This window comes from Pithys albifrons, chromosome 5 (assembly GCF_047495875.1).
Source record: "Pithys albifrons albifrons isolate INPA30051 chromosome 5, PitAlb_v1, whole genome shotgun sequence".
Taxonomy (NCBI): domain Eukaryota; kingdom Metazoa; phylum Chordata; class Aves; order Passeriformes; family Thamnophilidae; genus Pithys; species Pithys albifrons.
Genome location: NC_092462.1, coordinates 27,105,172 through 27,125,487, shown reverse-complemented (window position 1 = coordinate 27,125,487; position 20,316 = coordinate 27,105,172). Strand labels below are relative to the sequence as shown.

The window sequence follows — 20,316 nt, the reverse complement described above, 5'->3', positions numbered from 1 at the left end:
AGTTCCGCTTCGCCACAGCACCTGCCAGGTCCCTGCTCAGCTGGGCAGGTTCGAGACATGTCCCCGCCCCGCACAGAGGACAACGTGACCTCCCTCTGCGGCAGCGCCGAGGGCGCGGGCCGGGCGGGGCAGCCCCAGCCCCTCCCCGCGGCCGGGAGGGGCCGGCGGTGGCGATGACGGCGGCGATGGCGGCGGGCTGGGCCAGCCGGGCGGCCGAGGCGGCCTAGCGGGTGGACGGGGGCGGCATGGCCCTTGTCCTGCTGCCGGGGCCGCCGCTGCTGCTGCCGCCGCTGCTGCTGCCGCCGCTGCTGCTGGTGCTGGCGGGCGGCGGGGCCTGGCGGCCCGCGCGGGGCCAGGAGGCGCCGCACAGCCCCGACTGGCGCATGACGCTGAAGACGATCCGCAACGGAGTGCACAAGATCGACGTGTTCCTCAACGCGGCGCTCGACCTGCTGGGCGGCGAGGACGGGCTGTGCCGGTACAAGTGCAGCGACGGTGAGCGCAGGGCACGGGAGGCACAGGGAGCTTCCCGGGCCGGGGAGGCAGCGCTCCCGCCGGGAACGGTGCCGGGCAGGGCAGCGGCGCTGCCGCGGGGAAGCCTCGCCAGCCACTCGTACCGGTGTCTGTACGTACAAATACATCAGCTTCAGCAAGCACGTTCTTACGCGTGTGTGTATGTTTAATAGGCAGTTAAATGTCACCTGACACCCGATCCCGTCAGATCTCGGGAGCTAAGCAGGTTCAGTCCCGGTTTAGTACTTGGGTGGGAGACCTCCTGGCAATACCGGGGACTGTAGGTTCCTGGTCTTGAGGACTTCACTGTCACTGTCCAAGCTCGCTCGGCCGTGGCAGATGAACTTTAGGAGTTAAACGGTGGGGCCAGTTCTGTGCACGCTGTGCCTTACCTAAAAGATCCACTGCGCAGGCTGGAAGGGCACACCCACCTGGGGAGAGCCCTGCCCAAATCTTCCTTCGCGAAGCCCAGCCATGATAATGATATATCTTTAAATACATGCGTAACATGTATATAACATATATACACATAAGCAGTTCTCTCAGTGTGATTTTTAAATAGCGACGTTTGCCTTTGACTGATTGTCAAATGCGTAGCTGATGTGCACAGTAGTAAAACCCTGGAGGGGAAAGAATTGCTCCCTCCCAGCTGGTTATTTACAAGTACTCCTGAACATTTCACTTTGGAACAGAAAAGCATAAATCTGAGCAGTGGAATTTGTTGCTTCACAGCCTTGTTTAAATAACAGCTTTTGATGGCAGCCACCTTTGCCAGCGGAAGGAATGCATCCTCCTGTCTGTCAATCTTGCTGCTACCAGCAGAGGACATCCGTGCTTCTTCCCTGCGTTTTGACTTCCTAGTTTACCTAAAATCTAATCTAGGCAGCTCAAATTGGCATGACCTGATAGATTATTATTATTGTTAAGATATTAGACTACTAGTACTATATTAGACTATTGTTATTAGGATAACCCTGCTTGAGCAGGAAAATTGACCAGCCACTGTGGTCCCTTCCAGCCTGACCCATTCCATGATAACCTGCCTGGAGGTGGCTCCTCAGCCATCCCTGTCCCAAGTGCCATCTGGGAAATGCTCCAGAAAGGGGGTTTCTTGCCAGGCTTTTCAGTGGTGCTCCCAAAGTTGGAGGCTTACCATGGCCTGCATCCACTGAATTGCCTCATGCCCATTTAAATGTGTTGGATTATTTGTTAAGTCAAGAAATTGGTTTGGTGCTGGCACCCTGGCTGGTTCCACAAGAGTGGTCAGGACAGCGTGACATTTCCTGCTGAACCATAATATGCACCTTTCAAATGTGTTTTTTCTTCTCCATTACTTTGAATTGTCACCTTAGTTTGTTTCCAATATCAAAACAAGTTGGAGGGTAGTTTTTCAAATTAACTCCCCAGTTTTCCTTAACTTTGGATGCAGAATTCCTTGGCTTACTGAACTAGTGAGTATTTAGGGAGACATGACTTTAACAGTCTCTACTCATTTAAATTCTATTAACATTACAGCTATAGAAATAAAAACAGTGTTTCATTCCAGTTAATATTAAAGGTTAAGCTAAAAAAATCACAGCACTACTGTTGATTGCATATAAACTATTGAAATATTAATGACGTTACACTAAAGTACTCTGTCCTGTAATATAATCCTACATATTGCATACTTAACTGACACAGCAATTTTAGTAACTCAAGTATTTTTTTTTTTTAAACTTGTGAAACTAACATTGACACTCGTGATTTGTAATTTTGAAAGGATTATTGATATGCAGGTGCCTGAATATATGTTTAAGTTAAAAATATGAGTGATAGTGTCTTACCCTCTACAAATGCCAGTGGTGAGTTTTGACAGTACAAAAATTCTAAGCAAAAAGCCTGTTTGAGACATGATAAACCACCTTTTTCAGGATCAAAGCCCATTCCTCGCTATGGATATAAACCATCACCACCAAATGGCTGTGGATCCCCTCTATTTGGAGTTCAGGTAAGTATTTCCATTTTGGGGCTTCTTTGTCTGTCTTTCATACACCAGCTTTCCTCAGTGTAATGATTTTTTTCCCTCCCCCATTCTAAGAATGAGACAGCATCGATATACAATGTCCGTGCTCTCATCAGCTCCAACACATGCTCTAGTAGCAACATTTGGAAAATGTTAGTATTGTTAACAAACATAGTGTAAATATTTTCAAACAAAATGTAATGTTGATGATTAATTTCTCATTTTGTTTATGTTTGGCTTAGTGTTTTGTTCATTACAATCTTGAAAGCCTTGAATAACCACAACCGTGAGAGTCAAGGGTTTGGCTCTGACTCTTGCTGTCCTTACTGACACTAATCCTTTTTCCTTAATGCTAGAAAGAAAATGAAAGTTAGCTTATTGTCCTGGTTTTGGCTGGGATAGAGTTAATTTTGTTCTTTGTAGATGGTGTGCAGTGCTGGTTTTAGGGATCACAATGAGAACAGTGTTGATAACACACTGGTGGTTTTGGCTCTTGCTCAGTAGTGCTTACCTTAAGCCAAGGACTCCGCAGTTTCCTGTTGTCTGGCAGTGAGGAGTTGCATAAAAAGCTGGGAGGGAGCACAGCCAGAACAACTAACCTGAACTGGCCAAAGGGATATTCCACACCACAGAACATTATGCTCAGTATGTAAACTTGGGGGATTGGCCAGGGTGGGCTGATCCCAGCTGGGGACAGGCTGGGCATCAGTCAGTAAGTCTTGAGCAACTGTATGGTGCATCACTTATCTGTCTTGGGTTTTATTTCTCCTATCTCCTTTTCATCATCATCATTACTATTAATACTATATTTTACTTTGTTTCAGTTATTAAACTGTCCTTATCTCAACCCCCAAGTGTTTTTTTCTGAATCTCCTCCCCATCTCACTGGAGGCAGTGGAGAGGAGGGAGGAAGAGCAAGCAAGCCACTGTGTGGTACAGTTGCTGGCTGGGGTTAAACCATAACACTTACGTACAGTGTCTGGGTGGGATGGAGTTACCTTCCCTCATAGCAGGCTGCATGGCACCATGTTTGGGATTTTGGGCTAAAACAGTGCTGATGGTTTTGACTGTTGCTGAACAGTGATTGCACAGCTTAGGGACTTTCTCTTTTGCCCCCACTCTGCCCATCCACCACCCCAGAGCATAGGCTGGGGCTGGGCAAGTTGTTGGGAGGGGACAGCTGGGGCAGCTGACACAAATTGAACAGAGGATATTCTATACTACATAGTGGTGCTCAGCAATAAAAACTGGAGTAGTGGGAGAAGATGGGATGGGGATGGTGGTAGATCCTGTGTATGGCTTCTGTGGAGGCTGTTGCTCAGAGACTGGCTTGGCATCCCCTTTACTTGTGAGATGTGATGAATGATTGCTTTTGTGCTGCTTGTTTTGGGACATATTTTTCTTGTTCTATTCATCTATTAAACTCTTTATCTCAACCCACATGTTTTCTTGCTTTTGCTCTTCCTATTTTCCCCTCCATTCCATGAGATGGGGCAGGGGGTGTGCAAGCATCTCTCTGGGTGCTTCGATGCTGACTAGGTCAAACCACCACACCTTACCAGAGGTGAACAGCAAAATAGATAAGTGAATGACAGCTGGATTGATTGCAGTAGTTCTTAATTTCTGTTACAGTCTATTCATAGGCTGTATCTTTCTTAAGTGGAATACCAATGGACTACCTCTGTGTGTGTGTTTTCTTCACAGTTTGACATCGGTATCCCTTCAATGACAAAGTGCTGCAATCAACATGACAGATGCTACGATACTTGTAACAATAAGAAAAATGACTGTGATGAGCAGTTTCAGTCCTGCCTCTCAAAAATTTGCAGAGATGTGCAGAAAACACTTGGAATCTCAGAGAGTGTCCAGGGTAAGTGTGAAAAAGCCTTTGTGCTGGGCAGTAAGTCCCTATTTTCATAAGCTGATGCTGTTACTGAAAGAAGCCTTGTTCTGTCCCTCTGCTGTGCAGCCCAGACACTTGTACTGACATCAATGACCCAGCATAGGAAAATGATCGGGGTTAAAACTTACCGTCAGTTAAGGTTAGTTTTAACTTTAGGGTAAAAAATAATGCTTCCCATTTAGGAGTGAGAATATGGGAATACAGCTTAAGCAAAATTGATGTATAATTCTTATATTTACTCTAACGTAGCTGAACAACTATTCTGCTGGGTGATTTCTACATATGATTGCTAGTAAGCTGTAGGAAAATATGGAATCATTTCGAATCATTTTCTTTTATGATTAGAATAATAACACAGTCATAGTGCAAGTAGTTCATGCTGTCCCATAGTGAATAAATGTTAGGTTCCTTAGTAACAGGCCGTGTGATACTCCTTCTGGTTGTTGGCCTGCATCTCATGGACACATGACATAACCACATTTTAACTTAGACAATGTCACTTTCACAGTAAGTAGTCCCACTGACAGCAGTGAGTTTTTAGAACGAGCCTGTGTTTGAACTTCCCAAATTCATTTAACTGCAATCGCATTAGTCCTTAGAGTCAAAACTGCTGAGTATTTGTTCTGTTCTGTTGAGCCAATGTTAAAAAATTGAAACATCTTCATAAACTGGGATGCAAAGAGTGAAGGCATAAACCAGGTCTTTCATCTTTCCAAGGCTCAGTATGTTTCTAATACAGGTGACATTCCGTATGCACTGAATATTCTTGTTTGGCGTATGAAAACTGTTTATTCAAAAGTTACATGACTCTGTATTGGTTCAGTCTTTTGTTTGACAATCTGTTTGCTATGCCCAGAGAAGATTGCTTCTTTCTTAAGTCATTCTCATTTTGCCAGAGTTATTTCTGTTAGTTTCATATTCCATTCAAAGAGTACTTTTAACTGAACTCTTCTTTGCTTGCAGCTTGTGAATCAGCTGTTCAGCTGTTGTTTGATGCAGTTATACATTTAGGATGTAAACCATACCTGGATAGCCAGAGAGCTGCATGTATGTGTCATTATGAGGGTAAGACAGATCTCTGAAAGAAGACTTGGAGATCTCACGTTGCAGAATACAGTCGAAAATTCAGCTGAAATGAAGCAAGTCTTTGGTTACAAAGCCTTATGCTTTTCAGACAGTCATATATTAAACACTGACCTGAATACACTGATTTGAAAATCACTACGATACTCTTATTAATGTAAAAAAGAGACAAATATTTCTCTTCCATTTTATGACAGAAACTTGGAAACTGAAATTAGTTTCCTTTGGCATAAGTCTGCTCAGGGCATGTTACTGTACAACACTACAATACTAGTATACAACAATACTAGTGCCATTTTAAAGAAAACTCCATAATGGGGATGTCAGAGGCACTGAAGAGTTATATTGAATTCTCAGATGATTTTTAATATAGATTAAATTTTACATTTACTAGATGCACCTAATGGATCCAACAGGAGAGTGTTTTGTGTGCATCAACATGACATCTTAAATAGCCTGTACTTCCATGTTTCTGGTACCATTGCCTTCAGTTCTCTCTGATACATCCTGTCCTTCGGGTTTGTTTTTATAAAAACAACCAAAATACCCCAAGCCCATATACACCTGCACTACAGATTTCTACCTGATTCTGTATCAGCCTTATTTCTGCAGCACTTTACAGAAAGAGTATGTTAGTCCTTACAAGGCTTGACCAGTAAAATGAACAGTTTGCAACCTAAGGATATGTTTCTGATTAGACAAAATGGTGAAATGTAGTTTCTATGTTATTTTAAAAAATTTGTCAAATGTCTATTTTTAAATAAAATATTTTTGTTGTGTATTATGTGCACAGAAGGAATGTAATGTTTAGACTTGTTGATTTATATTTGTCTTGTGGCACAAATGTATTCATCTTTGTTTTCATTTAGTACATTGTGATGAAAACTAAAAGCAAGTTCCAGAGTTAAGATCAGTATGCCCAACAAACGTTTTTATTTAAGATGTCCTCTATGAGGCAGAAAGATATTTCAGCCTATATTTTTGTCATCTGTTCCCATGACCTCTGTGAGGCTGAGCAACATCTGGGCCTGTACTGCTGTCATCTGTTCCCTCTCTGACTTCTCTAGCTAAAATCACCTGATATCTGAATTATTTGGGGTTTGGTCTCTCTACTCAGTTTGCATTGCTTATCTACAGGTGTCAGTCCTTATTCAAGTTCTGCATGAGGTCCTCTATTATAAACATACTGATTGGCTTTCACACTGCCCTGATTCTGCTTTAGATATCCACAGGAGAGGAATGAAAATTAAAATACTGCATCTGTGAACAGAGAATAGAAACCATGCTAAATGCATAAAATTTACTGGACTCATGAACTATAATGTGATTTCTTCTTTGGAAGGACTTTTATGTTTTTTCTTTATCTGCTGTATTTTTGGTTTATTTGTCACTGGACCTTGTAGTACATAACATTGAATCTAAGTGCCTGATTAAAAAGTTCCTGCTACAGTTCTTCAGCCATGCTTCAGGGTTTCTTTTCTTATTTGTGGATATGAAATAGCACTGCAAGAGAAGTATTACTATAGTTTTTCAAAACTGTGCTTGATGAACTTGTGGCTCCTCCAAATTTGGTAAATTTGGTATCTTCTACCATAGAATTGAAACAACTGTGAATTACCCTGGAATTCCACAGTTGTAACCCTAAAAATGTTTTAACACCAAAGCAGGGAATGATAACGAATGACATTGCTTGTTTAAAATGAGAAAAGTACCACAATGAGTCCAAAATGCAATCATTCAATTAGATAGCTATTGAGTTCAGTACAGATGGGCTTAAACCAGATCCTTAAATAAACACGTCCTGGTTTTGGACAGGATAGATTTCATTTTCTTCCTAGTACCTGGTGCAGTGCTGTGTTTTGGATGTAGTGTGAGAACAATGTGGATAAACACACTGATGCTTTAGTTGTTGCTTACCTTAAGTCCAGAACTTTTCATTTTCCCATGCTCTGCCAGTGAGGAGGTGCACAAGAAGTTGGGAGGAAGCATGGCCGAGACTGCTGACCCACCCTGGCCAAAGGGATATTCCACACTATAGAGCATCATGCTCAGTGTATAAATGGGGGGCAAGTTTGTATTTTGATCAGCTAGGAAGCATTGATTGCTGCTTGGGAACTGGCTGGGCATTAGTTAGTGGATGGTAAGCAGTTGTATGTAGCGTGTGACTTGTCTGTCTTGGGGTTTGTTACTCTCTATCCTTTACACTTTTATTATTTTTATTTATTATTTCAGTTATTAAAGTGTTCTTACCTAAGCCCATGAGTTCTACTTTTTCTGATTCTCCTCTCCATCGTATGTGTATGCATACATGTGTACTTAGTTGTAGCAGGGTTTAATTCATGACAGCACAGAAAATCTTTACTGTTGGAAGGAGCTGGGTTTTCATAGAATCATAGAATCGATTGGGTTGGAAAAGACCTCCAAGATCATCAAGTCCAACCCTTGGTCCAGCTGCAGTCCATTTACTAGATAATGGCACTCAGTGCCATGTCCAATCTCAGTTTAAAAACCTCCAGGGATGTTCCCTTCTGTATTGACCTGTAATTATACCATGAAAGCATTCCCGAGTTTCCTTCAAATTATGTGTAACTCTCAAAAGAGCTTTAATACTGCTGGATAGCACTTTGATAGTTCTGCTTGCAAACCACAGGAAACATTTCACATTTTCCAAGGAGTCCTTGCTTTGTGCAAGCTTCTTCTGTAGCAGAAATTCTTGATTGTAGTTACCTGCAAATTATACAAATTATGCAGACCACAGCCTTGAAATGAAGGCTATCTATCACCTCCAAGATTAATCATACCATTTGAGAACTTACATATTTTTTATATGTGTGTGTTTTTATATATACGCATGTTACATACAAACATATGGAAAAGATTTAATGCCTATCCTGGTTTTGGCTGGGGTAGGTAATTTTTTTCCTAGCAGCAGATACAATGTGGGTTTGGATTTAGATTGAGAATAATTATAAGACACAGCTCCTCATACTGCCCTGCCAGCAAGGAGGCTGGAAATACACAAGATGTTGGAAGGCAACTCAGGACAGCTCTGGCTGGGCATCCATCAGTGGAGGGTGAGCACAAACAAACTTCCTTCTTCAGACTGCAGTTCTAATTCAATCCATAATGCTTTCTCCAAAAAATACCCACTTACGGTGAAGCAACAATCTGAAAGCATTTCAAAATGTGTATAGGCACATATATCAAAAAGCTATCTTATAACGCACACCAGTCAAACACTACCTTAGGCTTCATATGCTGCAGTCAAGTTCCTGATGACTCGTGAACACAGTGGCTGACTGCTGAGTATACTCTAAGCCTCAAGCAAAACAAAGCTGAGAAAATGTTTGTCTTGTTAGGATCTAAGCAAAGTGTTGGACTGAAGAACGTGGCTGATAGGAGTTCAAACTGCTGAACACAAAGCTCTTTCAAAGTTCTGGATACACAGCTGCTACTTCACAAAGGATTCTCTAGAGTGAGCTGAGAGGGCTGGGATAAGCAGTTGCAAAAAAAGATGAATCTGCTTGATAGGAGCCTTAAATACTACACAGTGGAAGATGCAAAACTCTTCTGATAGTATCATGTTCTAACTAAAGTAAACACAAAGACAATTGAATCAACAGTTTTACTTTGATCCAGCTGCCTACTTGGCAGGCTGAAGGTAACCAGTCCAAACAAGGGGGAAACCAAGGAAAGGTAACTGGAAATACCCATGGCTCCCTTAACCAAAATGGAGACATCTTGTGTAAAAGATTTACCCGTGCAAGATGCCTGTGCAAAACGAGACGAAATGGACTGGGTAAAAATCCTTAAAATCCCACTTTAAATCTGCCTGGTTTTGTGCTGGTGGCAATCTTGTAGCAATCTCTGAGTATTCACATCCGAATTTATCCTAGAGCCTACCGAGAAACAGGCTGGGTAGAAAATTCAGATCCCTCCAACTGTACAAATCTGTAAAGCTCTTACATAGAAGAAAGTCTTTTTGTCATTGGCTTTAGTTTAGAAACTTGTTTCTCACACAATCGACCCAGCGAACAGTAAGTGCTGTATGATGGACAGACTGGCGATAGCAGCACTTGCTAAGGCACCTCGGCACTCTCTTCTACACCTTGTCACTCTCCTCCCAGTTGTGCAATCGTCGAAGAGGACTGATGCAATAGAGACCATGCATTTTGAGGAGGAGGAGGAGTCTTACAAGAAAGGAGGCTTACAGTAAGGGGGCTTTGAGGGCAGCTTTGAAAAACCTCAAGCTAGTAAATACAGGAGCTTCTCACCACGTTTCAGAACGATGATTTTGTGTATCGCGATGCAGTTACTCACACACGGTCGGTGATGAACACAAGTAAGGCAGGGCACACTTTTTCACACATCACCCTTCGGCTGTGTCCGCCCCGCGGCCCCACGGCACTTCCCGGTTCCCGGCGGCGGCCAGAGCGAAGGGCGACAAACGCCCGCCCCGAGGGGGCGGTCCGGGCACGGCACGGCAAGGCAAGGGAGAGCTCGGCTCGGCTCAGCTCAGCGGCAGCCGCGTTGCCTTTGTTCGCCGTCATGTCGGGCTCGGAGCGGCGGCCGCCGGCAGGTGCGGGGGCGGTGGGGAAGGCGGCGCGGTGGGTGCGGGTCCCCGCGGGGCAGGATGCGCAGTGGATGCGGGATCCCGGCGGAGGGGCAGGATGCGCTGCTTGCGAGGGGCAGCGGGGAGAGGGTCCTGCGAGGGCCGGAGGGCTCTCCCGGGTTCGTGGGAAGAGGGGCCTCAGCTCCCTTGCCTTCCGTGCGGAGAAGGCAGCAGGGAAGGTGGTACGTGTCGGGGGGGAAGGACGGCGGCGACGGACGCGGAAATAGACGGTGCGGAAATGGATCCGCACGCCAAGCCCAGCGCTCCCCGCCGGGGCAGTCGCGCCGCTCCCGGCCCAGGGGCACAGAACGGGGAAGGTCCCCGATGTGTAACAGGAGGTCAAAAGAGAGGGCCGCAAATGCGCGGGCTGAGTTCCCGAAGATGCAGCTTGGCTTACAGGGACTTTTTTTTTGTGCTACTTGGTTACCAGTGTTTTCCAAGTGCCGTGTCCTTCGTCCCACATGGTGACCTATTGAGACTAAAAGTATCCAGGGAAAGATGCTGTCAGATCCCAGTGTAATCCAGTGCTTACCTGATTTTTGATTCCTTTGAAACAATCCATTTTCACGAGATCTAAGACAGTCCCATTGAGAGCAATCAGCTTTGAGAACAAGGCTGTGTAAGACAAGCAGAAAACTTTATGAATCATGATAATTCAAGTAGTGTTTACTTGAATAAAGCACCAGTATGAGAATGGCAATGAAAAGGTAAACCCTGGGAGCTCACTAAAGAGAATTTAAATAACAGGAAAACCATAATTCCCCAGTTTTCTCTGGCCCAGGAATTCTGTTCATCCTATGTCTACATGACAGTATTTTCTGTCTTAAAAGTTTGATGACTGTGACATTTTATGATCTGTTTTTGGGGGGAGAGCATTGCCCCTCTCTCCTTGGGCTGAGGCAAAAGCATAAGCCGTATCTCAGTTACAGAAGCAAAAATACCACGTAAATGTAACATAAAGATGCACTCTTAAAAGATCTTTGTCTTCCTGTTATCAAGAAGCACAGGTGTTCTTGCAGTGTTCTATCAACACTTAATTTAGTCTGACCTCCATGTTATGTTTCAAAGGAAAAGAAGTAGCTTTTTCTGTGCATTCAGGATACCACCCATAATTGTAAGACACCGCACCTGATCGATATTTGCCAGTGGGAAGCTTAAATGTAAGGAACACTTGTTACTGCCTTTGAGCCACCCCCCCTGCTCTCCTGTGCTGTTCAACATTAAAGCTGCTAAAGCCAAGTCCAGATTTCTGAAAGTTTATTCTCATGTCTTTATGAACTTTTCTCCTTTATCAATACACAGTTATGTTAGTTTTGCAAAAGGCTTTAATAACATGGGGAAAACATGTGAAAAGGTAGTATCATATATATGAAGTAGTTTGTAAAATCTATGTATATGTGACTCCTCTTCTAACTGCAGGCCACATCCAGTTGGACAGCAGACCTACACTGACCACTGCAGGTATAGTAGAGTATATAATTTTCATAATGTGGTGGTCTCCACCAATAGTAGCAGAAGTTGTGATTTTCATTGATTAAGTGAAAGGAATAAATATTTTGTTCTAAGCTTCTGCAAGTCTGTAGTTCTGCACACTCTCAAGATGTGCATGTTCCCTGTTGTTCCCATGTTGTTATCTTTGTGTCCGTTCTGTTACCAGAGATAGTTATGTCTATAGTTTAACAGAACAGGTATAAATCTTGCATCTTCTCAGTTGTCATTAGCTACGCATACTGTTACACTACTCTGATTCAGGTGCTGCATCCAACCTCAAAGAGAATGCTCAGCTTTGTATTAGCAGCATTATTGAAATAAAAGGAACACCACTATTTTTAAATTATATAAAATTGTAACTATTGAGAGACTCTAAAAAAATACAGCCAGCTAGTTAGTTATATAAAATTACTATCTCTGAATATGGATGTATAGGTATAGACACACAAATAGCAAATATGCATGTCTTGACCATCTGAAATTCAGATGCTGGAATTAGAACTTTCAGGACAGCCTCCAAAAGCTATGGGTGAAGACAAATGCTAATGAGGCTGTTTAAGTGCATGCCTACTTAGTGATGTGTAAATGAGCTTTTGGTTCACATTAACAGCTAAAGTTTATGAATGCATAAGTTCAAATTGTTCCTTTTTGATGAGTGATTTTGTGGCTAATCACTTTTTGATCTCTAACAGATGGAAATCAGAATGTCACAGAAGTAGATGCATTCGACATAAGGTAAAGTTCTGATGGCAGAGAGAGATGGGCCATGGCATTGAAATCCGTGCAGGGTTTTCTGATTTTTGTTAAGAATGTGATGGAATTATTCAACTCCGCCAACTCACAGAACATGTTTCTAGTTTTAGCAACACCAGATGCAGAAGCACCCTTATCATGAAGGCATGTGCAAGGGACTATTAGGAGTGGAATCCTTTTATGTTAGGCAATGTGGAGAGACTGTGGCAAAAATGCCATCACAATCTAAGGAACAATTGGACAGACTAAGTAATAGACTGTAGCACAGGAATATATTCCTCTAGACAGAGGGTAAAGGGACAACAGGATAGCGATTCCATAGATTTTTCCTGTTCTACCTTGCAACATCATCTAGCCCTGGAAACAGTAAAGTACCTGCCTGATAACTTTATCTGCCCACTCATTCAGTGAATACAGCTGAGCAGAGTTAGAACTGTTTAGAAAATCACACTTTAATGGTCATTCATAGCATCCGGGCACCTAATGATCCAAAATCCCTCCTAGCCTTGCATCTAGCCAAATCCTAGGGAAATTTTCAAAATCTGAATAAATTCTTATACTGGCACAGGTGAAACATCATTCATAATTACAAGGCTAAAGTTTATAATCTTTGGATTTTTTCATGTTAAGTACTCAAACTGGGGAGAGCGTGATAAAGCACCCAACTTCTTGTATTTGTTATCCAGCCAATATTGTTGAAACGCCCAGACTTTGAACAGTCATCCAAAATTCCTGTTCTCTGAATTCTTACGTAGTTGTTACCAAAAGATGTTTAATTAATGGGCTTTTCATAGTGAAGTGGAGAAGCAGAAATTGTTCATGGATAACTGTTGTATTTTGTTGTGAAAACAAAGCATTTTGCTGATGAAACTGTGATCTTCAAGTAACGTCTGTAGGCAAATACTCTAACCAACTTCTCCACCAATTGCACCAAACCTGAATATTCTAAAGCAGGAAAAAAACAGTAACATGGCAAAAATGACAGCTCTGACTAGAACCAGTCCTAGGGCAGCACAAACTGGACTGTCATTCTGTGCACTTACAACACTGTCCTTGTCTATTGCCAGTGCTGTTGCCATAAGCATTTTAGTTTCTATTTTCTGCACTCATAACTGTCTGCAAAAGCATAAAGATTGTTTGCTAGATCTCTCAAAATACAGCCATGTCAGTACTTGAAAATGATCTTTTGGATCCAAGCATTGGCATAAGTGTGGGTCTACAACCAAGTCCAGAGCATGCTGTTACACACTTCTGTGTTGTGTTGCGATCATAAACCAATAAAATTGCTGAATGCTACTCCCAAACACACAGGACTTCATGAGTTTGTGTTATGACAAAGTTCTCTACTTAAAAGGTGGTAGGCCATTTATTCTGTCCTTTAGAACACCTCTATCCTTCAGCTTTAGGATTTTATTGATTAGTAGCTAAAAGCTTAGATGGACAGTTGTATTGTCATAGCTTTCACTTTGTTAGTATAAAAATAAATATTTGTTATCCTTTTGCAAGATACACCACTCTTAGCACCTCATCACCAGTTTATAGTCTATTGCTTATGACGCAGCACTTGATTTACTTAGAACTTGAAGCAAATTGCAAACAGCTACAGTTTCAAATAAGTACATGTGTACTATTCACTTATGTTAAAATAATATTTTGCTAAACACATAACATGGAGATATTGTCTAAAGTGCACTGTTGCATGCCTTACTGTGTTACTAATGAGACGAGAGAAAATACAAGTGCATTGTAGAGAAACTCTTCGACCTGTCTGGTGGAGCCGTAGTAAACACCCAACCCTCATTTTTACTTAATTGCTTAATGTGCCCAAGCTTTTAAAAAAGACCTAGTGATTTAGGGTCTTCCTAAGATATTGCACATTTTGAGGTCTTCTGAAATTGGATCCTCCTCTAGTCAATTAAAAGTTCTTACCTTGCAGAAGTACAGGAGGGTAATTCAATTAGCCATTAACTCATTTATCAAGAATGTTTTCCATCTTTGGCAACAGACAAGCACTTGATCCTGCAGCACAGTACAAAATGAACTATCAAAGAAGAGGGATTGCATTAATCTTCAACCATGAACACTTTTTTTGGCATTTAAAACTGCCAGACAGACGCGGGACTTTCGCAGACAGAAACAATCTGAAACGCAGGTAAGAAATTTGGTTTCTTTAGTAATGCTTAAAAAAATCTAAACTTCAGAAATTACGGTCAAATAAGCAGTTACCTAAATGTTACAGACATTAGCACCTATGCAACTTTAGTACAAAGCTGTAATAAAAAAGCTTCAAGGCACATTCCTTCACGTCACAAAAACTGCTGGCACAAGTCCTATGATTGCAGTGAGTCCCCAGCCTTTGGACAAACTTTTTGAAGTAAATTTAGGTATAAGACCTGTACTTGACACCGATTTGAGTTCAAAATAAACTTTAGTAGTTTTTTTCAAACATAAGGCATAAACATGAATATTCATTCTCTCATAGGGAAAGCAACTGAGTTGGTAGCAACTGACATATAATTTGAGCAAGATTTTTAGTAATACTGATGTGTTTTAATAATAGTTTGACAGACCTTGGGTTTGAAGTCCAAGTTTTTGATGATCTGAAAGCAGAAGAGGTGCTGCAGAAAATTTTTGAAGGTAGGAGGCTATACTTTGATTACATCTATTTGTAGCAGAACTTCTAGGTATCTTTGCTTCCATTCTCTCTGTTCATCTAACTTAAAACAATTTTTGTGCACAAGGAAGTTCTTCAACATTACAAGGACTTACAGGTTAGACTGCAGATTATTTTATTGCAGTATAAGGGAAGCTTCTATGGAGAAAACTAATGAATTCAATAAAAGATGAAAGAAAGTACTTGCTGGGAGAAGTTAGTAACCTTCTTTTTACATTTAGTGGCCCTTAAGCCATGTTGAATCAATGGACCTTCAAACCTGCAATATTTCTCTATCTGAAAATAATTTCATTTACAGAAGGACAGATCAGGGATTAAATCTGATACAACTGTACAATGTTTTTTAAACCTCAAGATCACTATTTACTCATTCTAACACCATTTGACTATTTCAGCCTCTAAGGATGACCACAGTAATGCTGACTGCTTTGTTTGCGTGTTCCTGAGTCATGGTGAGAATGATCACATTTATGCATATAATGCCAAAATCAAAATTCAGACAATCACAGACATGTTCAGAGGAGACAAGTGCCAGAGTCTGGTAGGAAAACCAAAGATATTTATTATTCAGGTAAGATATCTCTTTCTGAATTCAGTGGAGTAAACACACTGACCTGTGTCTTCCTGCAATACAGGACGTCAGTTTTCCTAATAGTCTTTCCACACGGAAAACTGTTCTTTAAAGGCATTTAAGGCAAGGATTGTTCTCTTTGTTGTTTGTTTGGTTTTTTTTAAGAAACCTGTAGGTACACTAGTGTTATTATAGCTGTATTTAGTAAGTAATTTTATGAAGAGACACAAATCAAGCCCATGTCAGATTTGACTGTCAAGTGTACATTTAATGGCAGAGAAGGCAGTATCATTTTTTTGGGAAAGTTCTCAGCTCGTTTCCTGCAGTTGACACCTCACAGCCCTAGACCAGGCTGTAGAAGTCTATCATGCACTGTTTCTTTAGGGGCAAGTCCTTTTACTTGATCCTAACTGAAATTGGTTTTCATGTTTTGTTTTTCTGGTTGTGTCTTTTCGGTTTTTTGTGGACTTCTGGGTTGGTTGGTTGAGTGGGTTTTGTAGTGATAATGATTTTTTGGTTGTTTTCTTTGTCTATGACCAATACCTGGCATCTCTGTAGAGTCTAAAGAATCGATTTAAGGATTTATTGTCTCAGAAATATTGTTTGTGCTACATGGTCAAATAAAGCCCATATGTAATCTCATGTTTCACTCCTTGGTTCACAGGATAATACAAGCTGGAAGGTACCTCAGGTCTCTCTCTGTTCCAGCCTCCTGTTCAAATCAGAATCATGGGGTCATGCAGGGCTTTATCCCATCTTATCTAGATTACAGTTAGCAAACTCACCTATGAAACTGGCCTTCAGCAGATTTTAATTGTAGTAACTTACAGAGTAATTCCAAGTATTACCCTTTTTTCCAAATGAAAGATTCCTTAGGCACAGGGCTGCTGCAAGAGTCAGCACTTTATTGATTCATCTTTCATTAGGACTTGTTCAGGTTTCCTTTTTTTTTTTAACCTGGTGCCGAACATGGAAAAATATTTTCATATTTCAATTTTAAGTAATACTTAGAAACATCTGTAACATATACTCATCAAAAAGCTAATTAACTTAGGTCATCAGCTGACTTCGTTTACAGCACAATTGTCTTAGTATTTACATTTGGAAATCAGAGGAAACAGCAATATGGGACTTCATCACTGTAAAGATGATTTTTTGTGTTTGCTCTTTTTAGTGACAATTCTTAAGTAATGTGTCTTACATTTTATATTTTGAGTGTGTTCCCACCTTCTTATCCTCCACATGTGTAGCCTTTCTGCATCACTGACAATACTGACTCACTTACTGACTTCTCACACAAAAACCCTCCCTCAACTAACACATTTGAGACTGAACTAAGAGCAGAAGTGTAACAGCATGTAATGATGGCTGTGCATCAGAACACGAATTCAATGCTGCCTTGCCAGCAGGTCTCAGGGAGGCAACTCTTCCTAAATACTCAGCACTTGCAAGGTTGCATCTGAAGTACTGTGTCCAGTTCTGGGGAGGGACCTCAGTACAAGAAAAATAGAGACTTACTGGAGTGAGTCATGAAAAGTCCTGAAATCATCCACAAAGATACTTAAGGGACTGGAGCATCTCTCATATGAGGAGAGGCCTGTTCAGCTTGGGAGGAGATGGCTCAGGGGAACGTTATCAATGTTATCAAGAGCTGGTGGGAGGGAATAAATAAGAGAGAGCCAGGCTCTTTTCAGTGCTGCCCAAGTGACAAGAGGCAACTGGAACAAATTGAAACATACAGAATTCCATCTCAGCAGAAGAGAACACTTTTTCACTGTGAGGGTAGTGAAACACTGGAAGAAGTCACCCAGGCAGATTGTAGAGTCTGCATCTATGAAGATACTTAAAAGCTGACTGCACATAGTCCTGGACAACCTTCTGTAGAGCAAACCTTGCTTGAGCCAAGGGCTTGGACTAGGTGATTTCAAGAGGTCTCTTCCAACTCTGAGATCGTCTCAGAGCTTTCAGTGAACTTCATTACCAGTATTTTAAATGATAGAGATTTAAATGGGTCTTTATGGTCCAGACTCATGGTAATGTGGAACACCTAGCTGAACAGAAGTCCCTTCTGATTAGTGTCAGAAGTAATATATTAACATAGGTGATTTTGGCAGAGGTGGAAGCCTAACAATACTTCTCACCAACAGGCATGTCGAGGTGATAAACATGATGATCCAGTTATTGCTTATGATTCAACAGACACTGGCAATGAATCCACTGTCAATGAGACTGAAGTTGATGCAGCTGGTGTCTATACTCTGCCTGCTGGTGCAGACTTTATCATGTGCTACTCTGTGGCACAAGGTAAGTTCTAATATTCTACATCCAGTGTCCAGTACTTCAGTGTAACAATCCTGAGCACTTCTTTATTTTGCTGTCAAAAAAAATGAGACTAGGTCCATGTAATCTGTTTTACATGTCTGATAAGTGACTTTTCTGGGAAAGAAGCTTATGTGTTAGAGAAAAAGTGAAAATAAACTATCAAGGTTGCAGTTAATTTGCCAAACAGAAACATTCTCATCAATCTTGCTGCTGAGCTGTCTTCTGACAGCAAGCATTCCGCTGTATTCCAGGATTGTAAGATTCTGGTGGCTTATAACTTTCTCTGCACTACATGGCTGTTCTCTCCAGTTCTTCATTACCTTCTCTTCAATCCCATCTGCTCTCTTGTAATTTGCAGATACAGTCTTGTAAGCTACCAATCCCTGAATCATGTCCCTCTTAGCTGAGCACTGTGAGTGATCTCAAAAGCCACTTCCTGTCTACAGTTTTCCAGCAAAATTACATGATTGGCAAAGTGAGATTTACAGCCATTACTAATCCCATACAGATGGTACCTAGTGAACAGTGACCCTCATATATATTTTTTCAAGAGTCATCACTACTTACATTTGGATATTATTTGATGTTTCTATTCTACATTAGGCTACTATTCTCATCGTGAAACTGTAAATGGGTCCTGGTACATTCAAGATTTGTGTGAGACGCTTAGGAACCATGGATCTTCCTTGGAGTTCACAGAACTTCTTACTGTCGTTAACAGGAAAGTATCACACCGCAAAGTGGATATGTGCAGAGACATGAATGCTATAGGAAAAAAACAGATTCCTTGTTTTGCCTCAATGTTAACTAAAAAGTTGTATTTTCATCCAAAATCTAAATAGATTGTTATATAACAATGATGACTATTAACTTGCTGCAGAAGTTAAAACATCTTGTTTCAGGAGACTAATATTCTACAAGATTATTCGCAAAATCACTGGGATCAACTGTTTTAAGTTTGTACACATAATAGTTTCTAAACCCTTAAAGCAATTTTAAAGCTAGTATTACAGCTCTGTTCATCTCAGGGAATTTGGGAAAAGTTGACTGGTGCTCAAATTTTATTGAAATTAAAATTCTAGATTACATTTTCTAAAAAGCCTTTTGCTTGATTTGCCATGGAAGTATGGCACATTTTACTATTTCCAAAACATTTCTCATGTTGCATTAGGTTAACTTACCTTGCTCAAAGATCACAGCTTTCAGGGAATATGTTTGCAAGGCATCTTTTTAGATTTGTGGACGGCAGTATCCACCTTGCACTTTTTGTAGCTTTATTGAGCTTTTTGGACACTTTTTTATTTTCCCTCAATACTGAAAAGGAACTTAATTCCTTGAGTAAATTGTAGCATTAATATAGCATTAATTAAATAGGGTTAAGTAATAAAGGGTTTCTTGCTGCTTGAACAGCATTTATGTTTGGGGCACAATCACAGATTGTTGGTGCTTTGAATCCTCAGGAGAAAAGCAAGCAGTAATGAAATGAGACCATGTACACCTTGCTTAGCGTGACTTGGGATAAGCGTGCCTTTGACATATCTCTAAAGCTACAGCTGCTGGACATCTCTAGGGAGATCTGCAGAATATAACATAATTCGAACCTTCATACTTCAGACCTTGATGTTGGATCAGCCTCTTCCTCATCTTGGCTCTGGAGAAGATCAGCCATACTCTGTCATCGTGTACATAAAAGTGATAGGGCATTGTCAGCATAAAATTGGTACATCAGCAATGGCAATGACATTGACTATGATACTGACTAGAAGTGAACATTTTATTTCTTTGTTTTTCTTTTTTTGTTACATTATTGGTACATATGCTTAACTCTGAGGGACAATGGAGAACTCAAACTGAGCAAAGTGTCTTAATCCACTTTTGTGGGGATAAAAGAATTGATTTACTGCCTTTGTTTTAGTTAAGTCTTTCCCTATTCTATGTTCTGAATCATAGATGAGAAATCTTACTATGGCTACTTTTAAGTTTTATATAAATCATGTATGTTTGAATGTTTTGATAAGTTCTTTTAATAAAATGCAACAGTGAAACATAAATGATTTTATAGTAAGTTTGAGAATGTCTTATTTTTCCAGCAATATTTACCGAAAAAGCTTACCTATGGTACAAGTCTAGTCTCCAGAGCTAGGGAAATGAAAACAGTAATTGCAGAAAAAGAGTCCTTAATACTCAGTGCAAGAATCCTATGAGCTACTGCTCTTCTATATTAAAGGGTACTAAAAAGACAGCCTTTGTTCTATAAGACATCCCTGTCATTTTACTAGTAGTCAGAATGCCTCCTTTGTACTGAGATTTGACAAATATCTTGAAGAACTTTGCTTCAAAAGCTTCTTCAGAGGATTTAAAAAAAAACCAAACCAAATAAACAAACCCA

At 41.0% G+C, this 20,316-nt stretch overlaps 1 protein-coding gene across 3 annotated transcripts; it reads left to right on the top strand.

Moving 5' to 3' along the window:
- The first annotated feature begins 125 nt into the window (after window positions 1-125).
- On the top strand, window positions 126-19,981 carry PLA2G12A (phospholipase A2 group XIIA). Of its 3 annotated transcripts, XM_071555988.1 has the most exons (10): window positions 126-495; window positions 2,427-2,503; window positions 4,223-4,388; window positions 11,536-11,577; window positions 12,300-12,342; window positions 14,366-14,512; window positions 14,921-14,997; window positions 15,430-15,605; window positions 17,753-17,909; window positions 18,531-19,981. In XM_071555988.1, the coding sequence occupies exons 1-10, from the start codon at window positions 246-248 to the stop codon at window positions 18,767-18,769; spliced, it is 1,374 nt and encodes a 457-aa protein (XP_071412089.1). In that variant the 5' UTR covers window positions 126-245; the 3' UTR covers window positions 18,770-19,981. The 3 variants fall into 3 exon arrangements, with proteins under 3 accessions (XP_071412089.1, XP_071412092.1, XP_071412090.1); XM_071555989.1 differs by lacking the exons at window positions 126-495; window positions 2,427-2,503; window positions 4,223-4,388 and adding an exon at window positions 9,946-10,083; XM_071555991.1 differs by lacking the exons at window positions 11,536-11,577; window positions 12,300-12,342; window positions 14,366-14,512; ... (2 more) ...; window positions 17,753-17,909; window positions 18,531-19,981 and adding an exon at window positions 5,385-6,961 and having other exon boundaries at window positions 130-495.
- The last annotated feature ends 335 nt before the right edge of the window (window positions 19,982-20,316 follow it).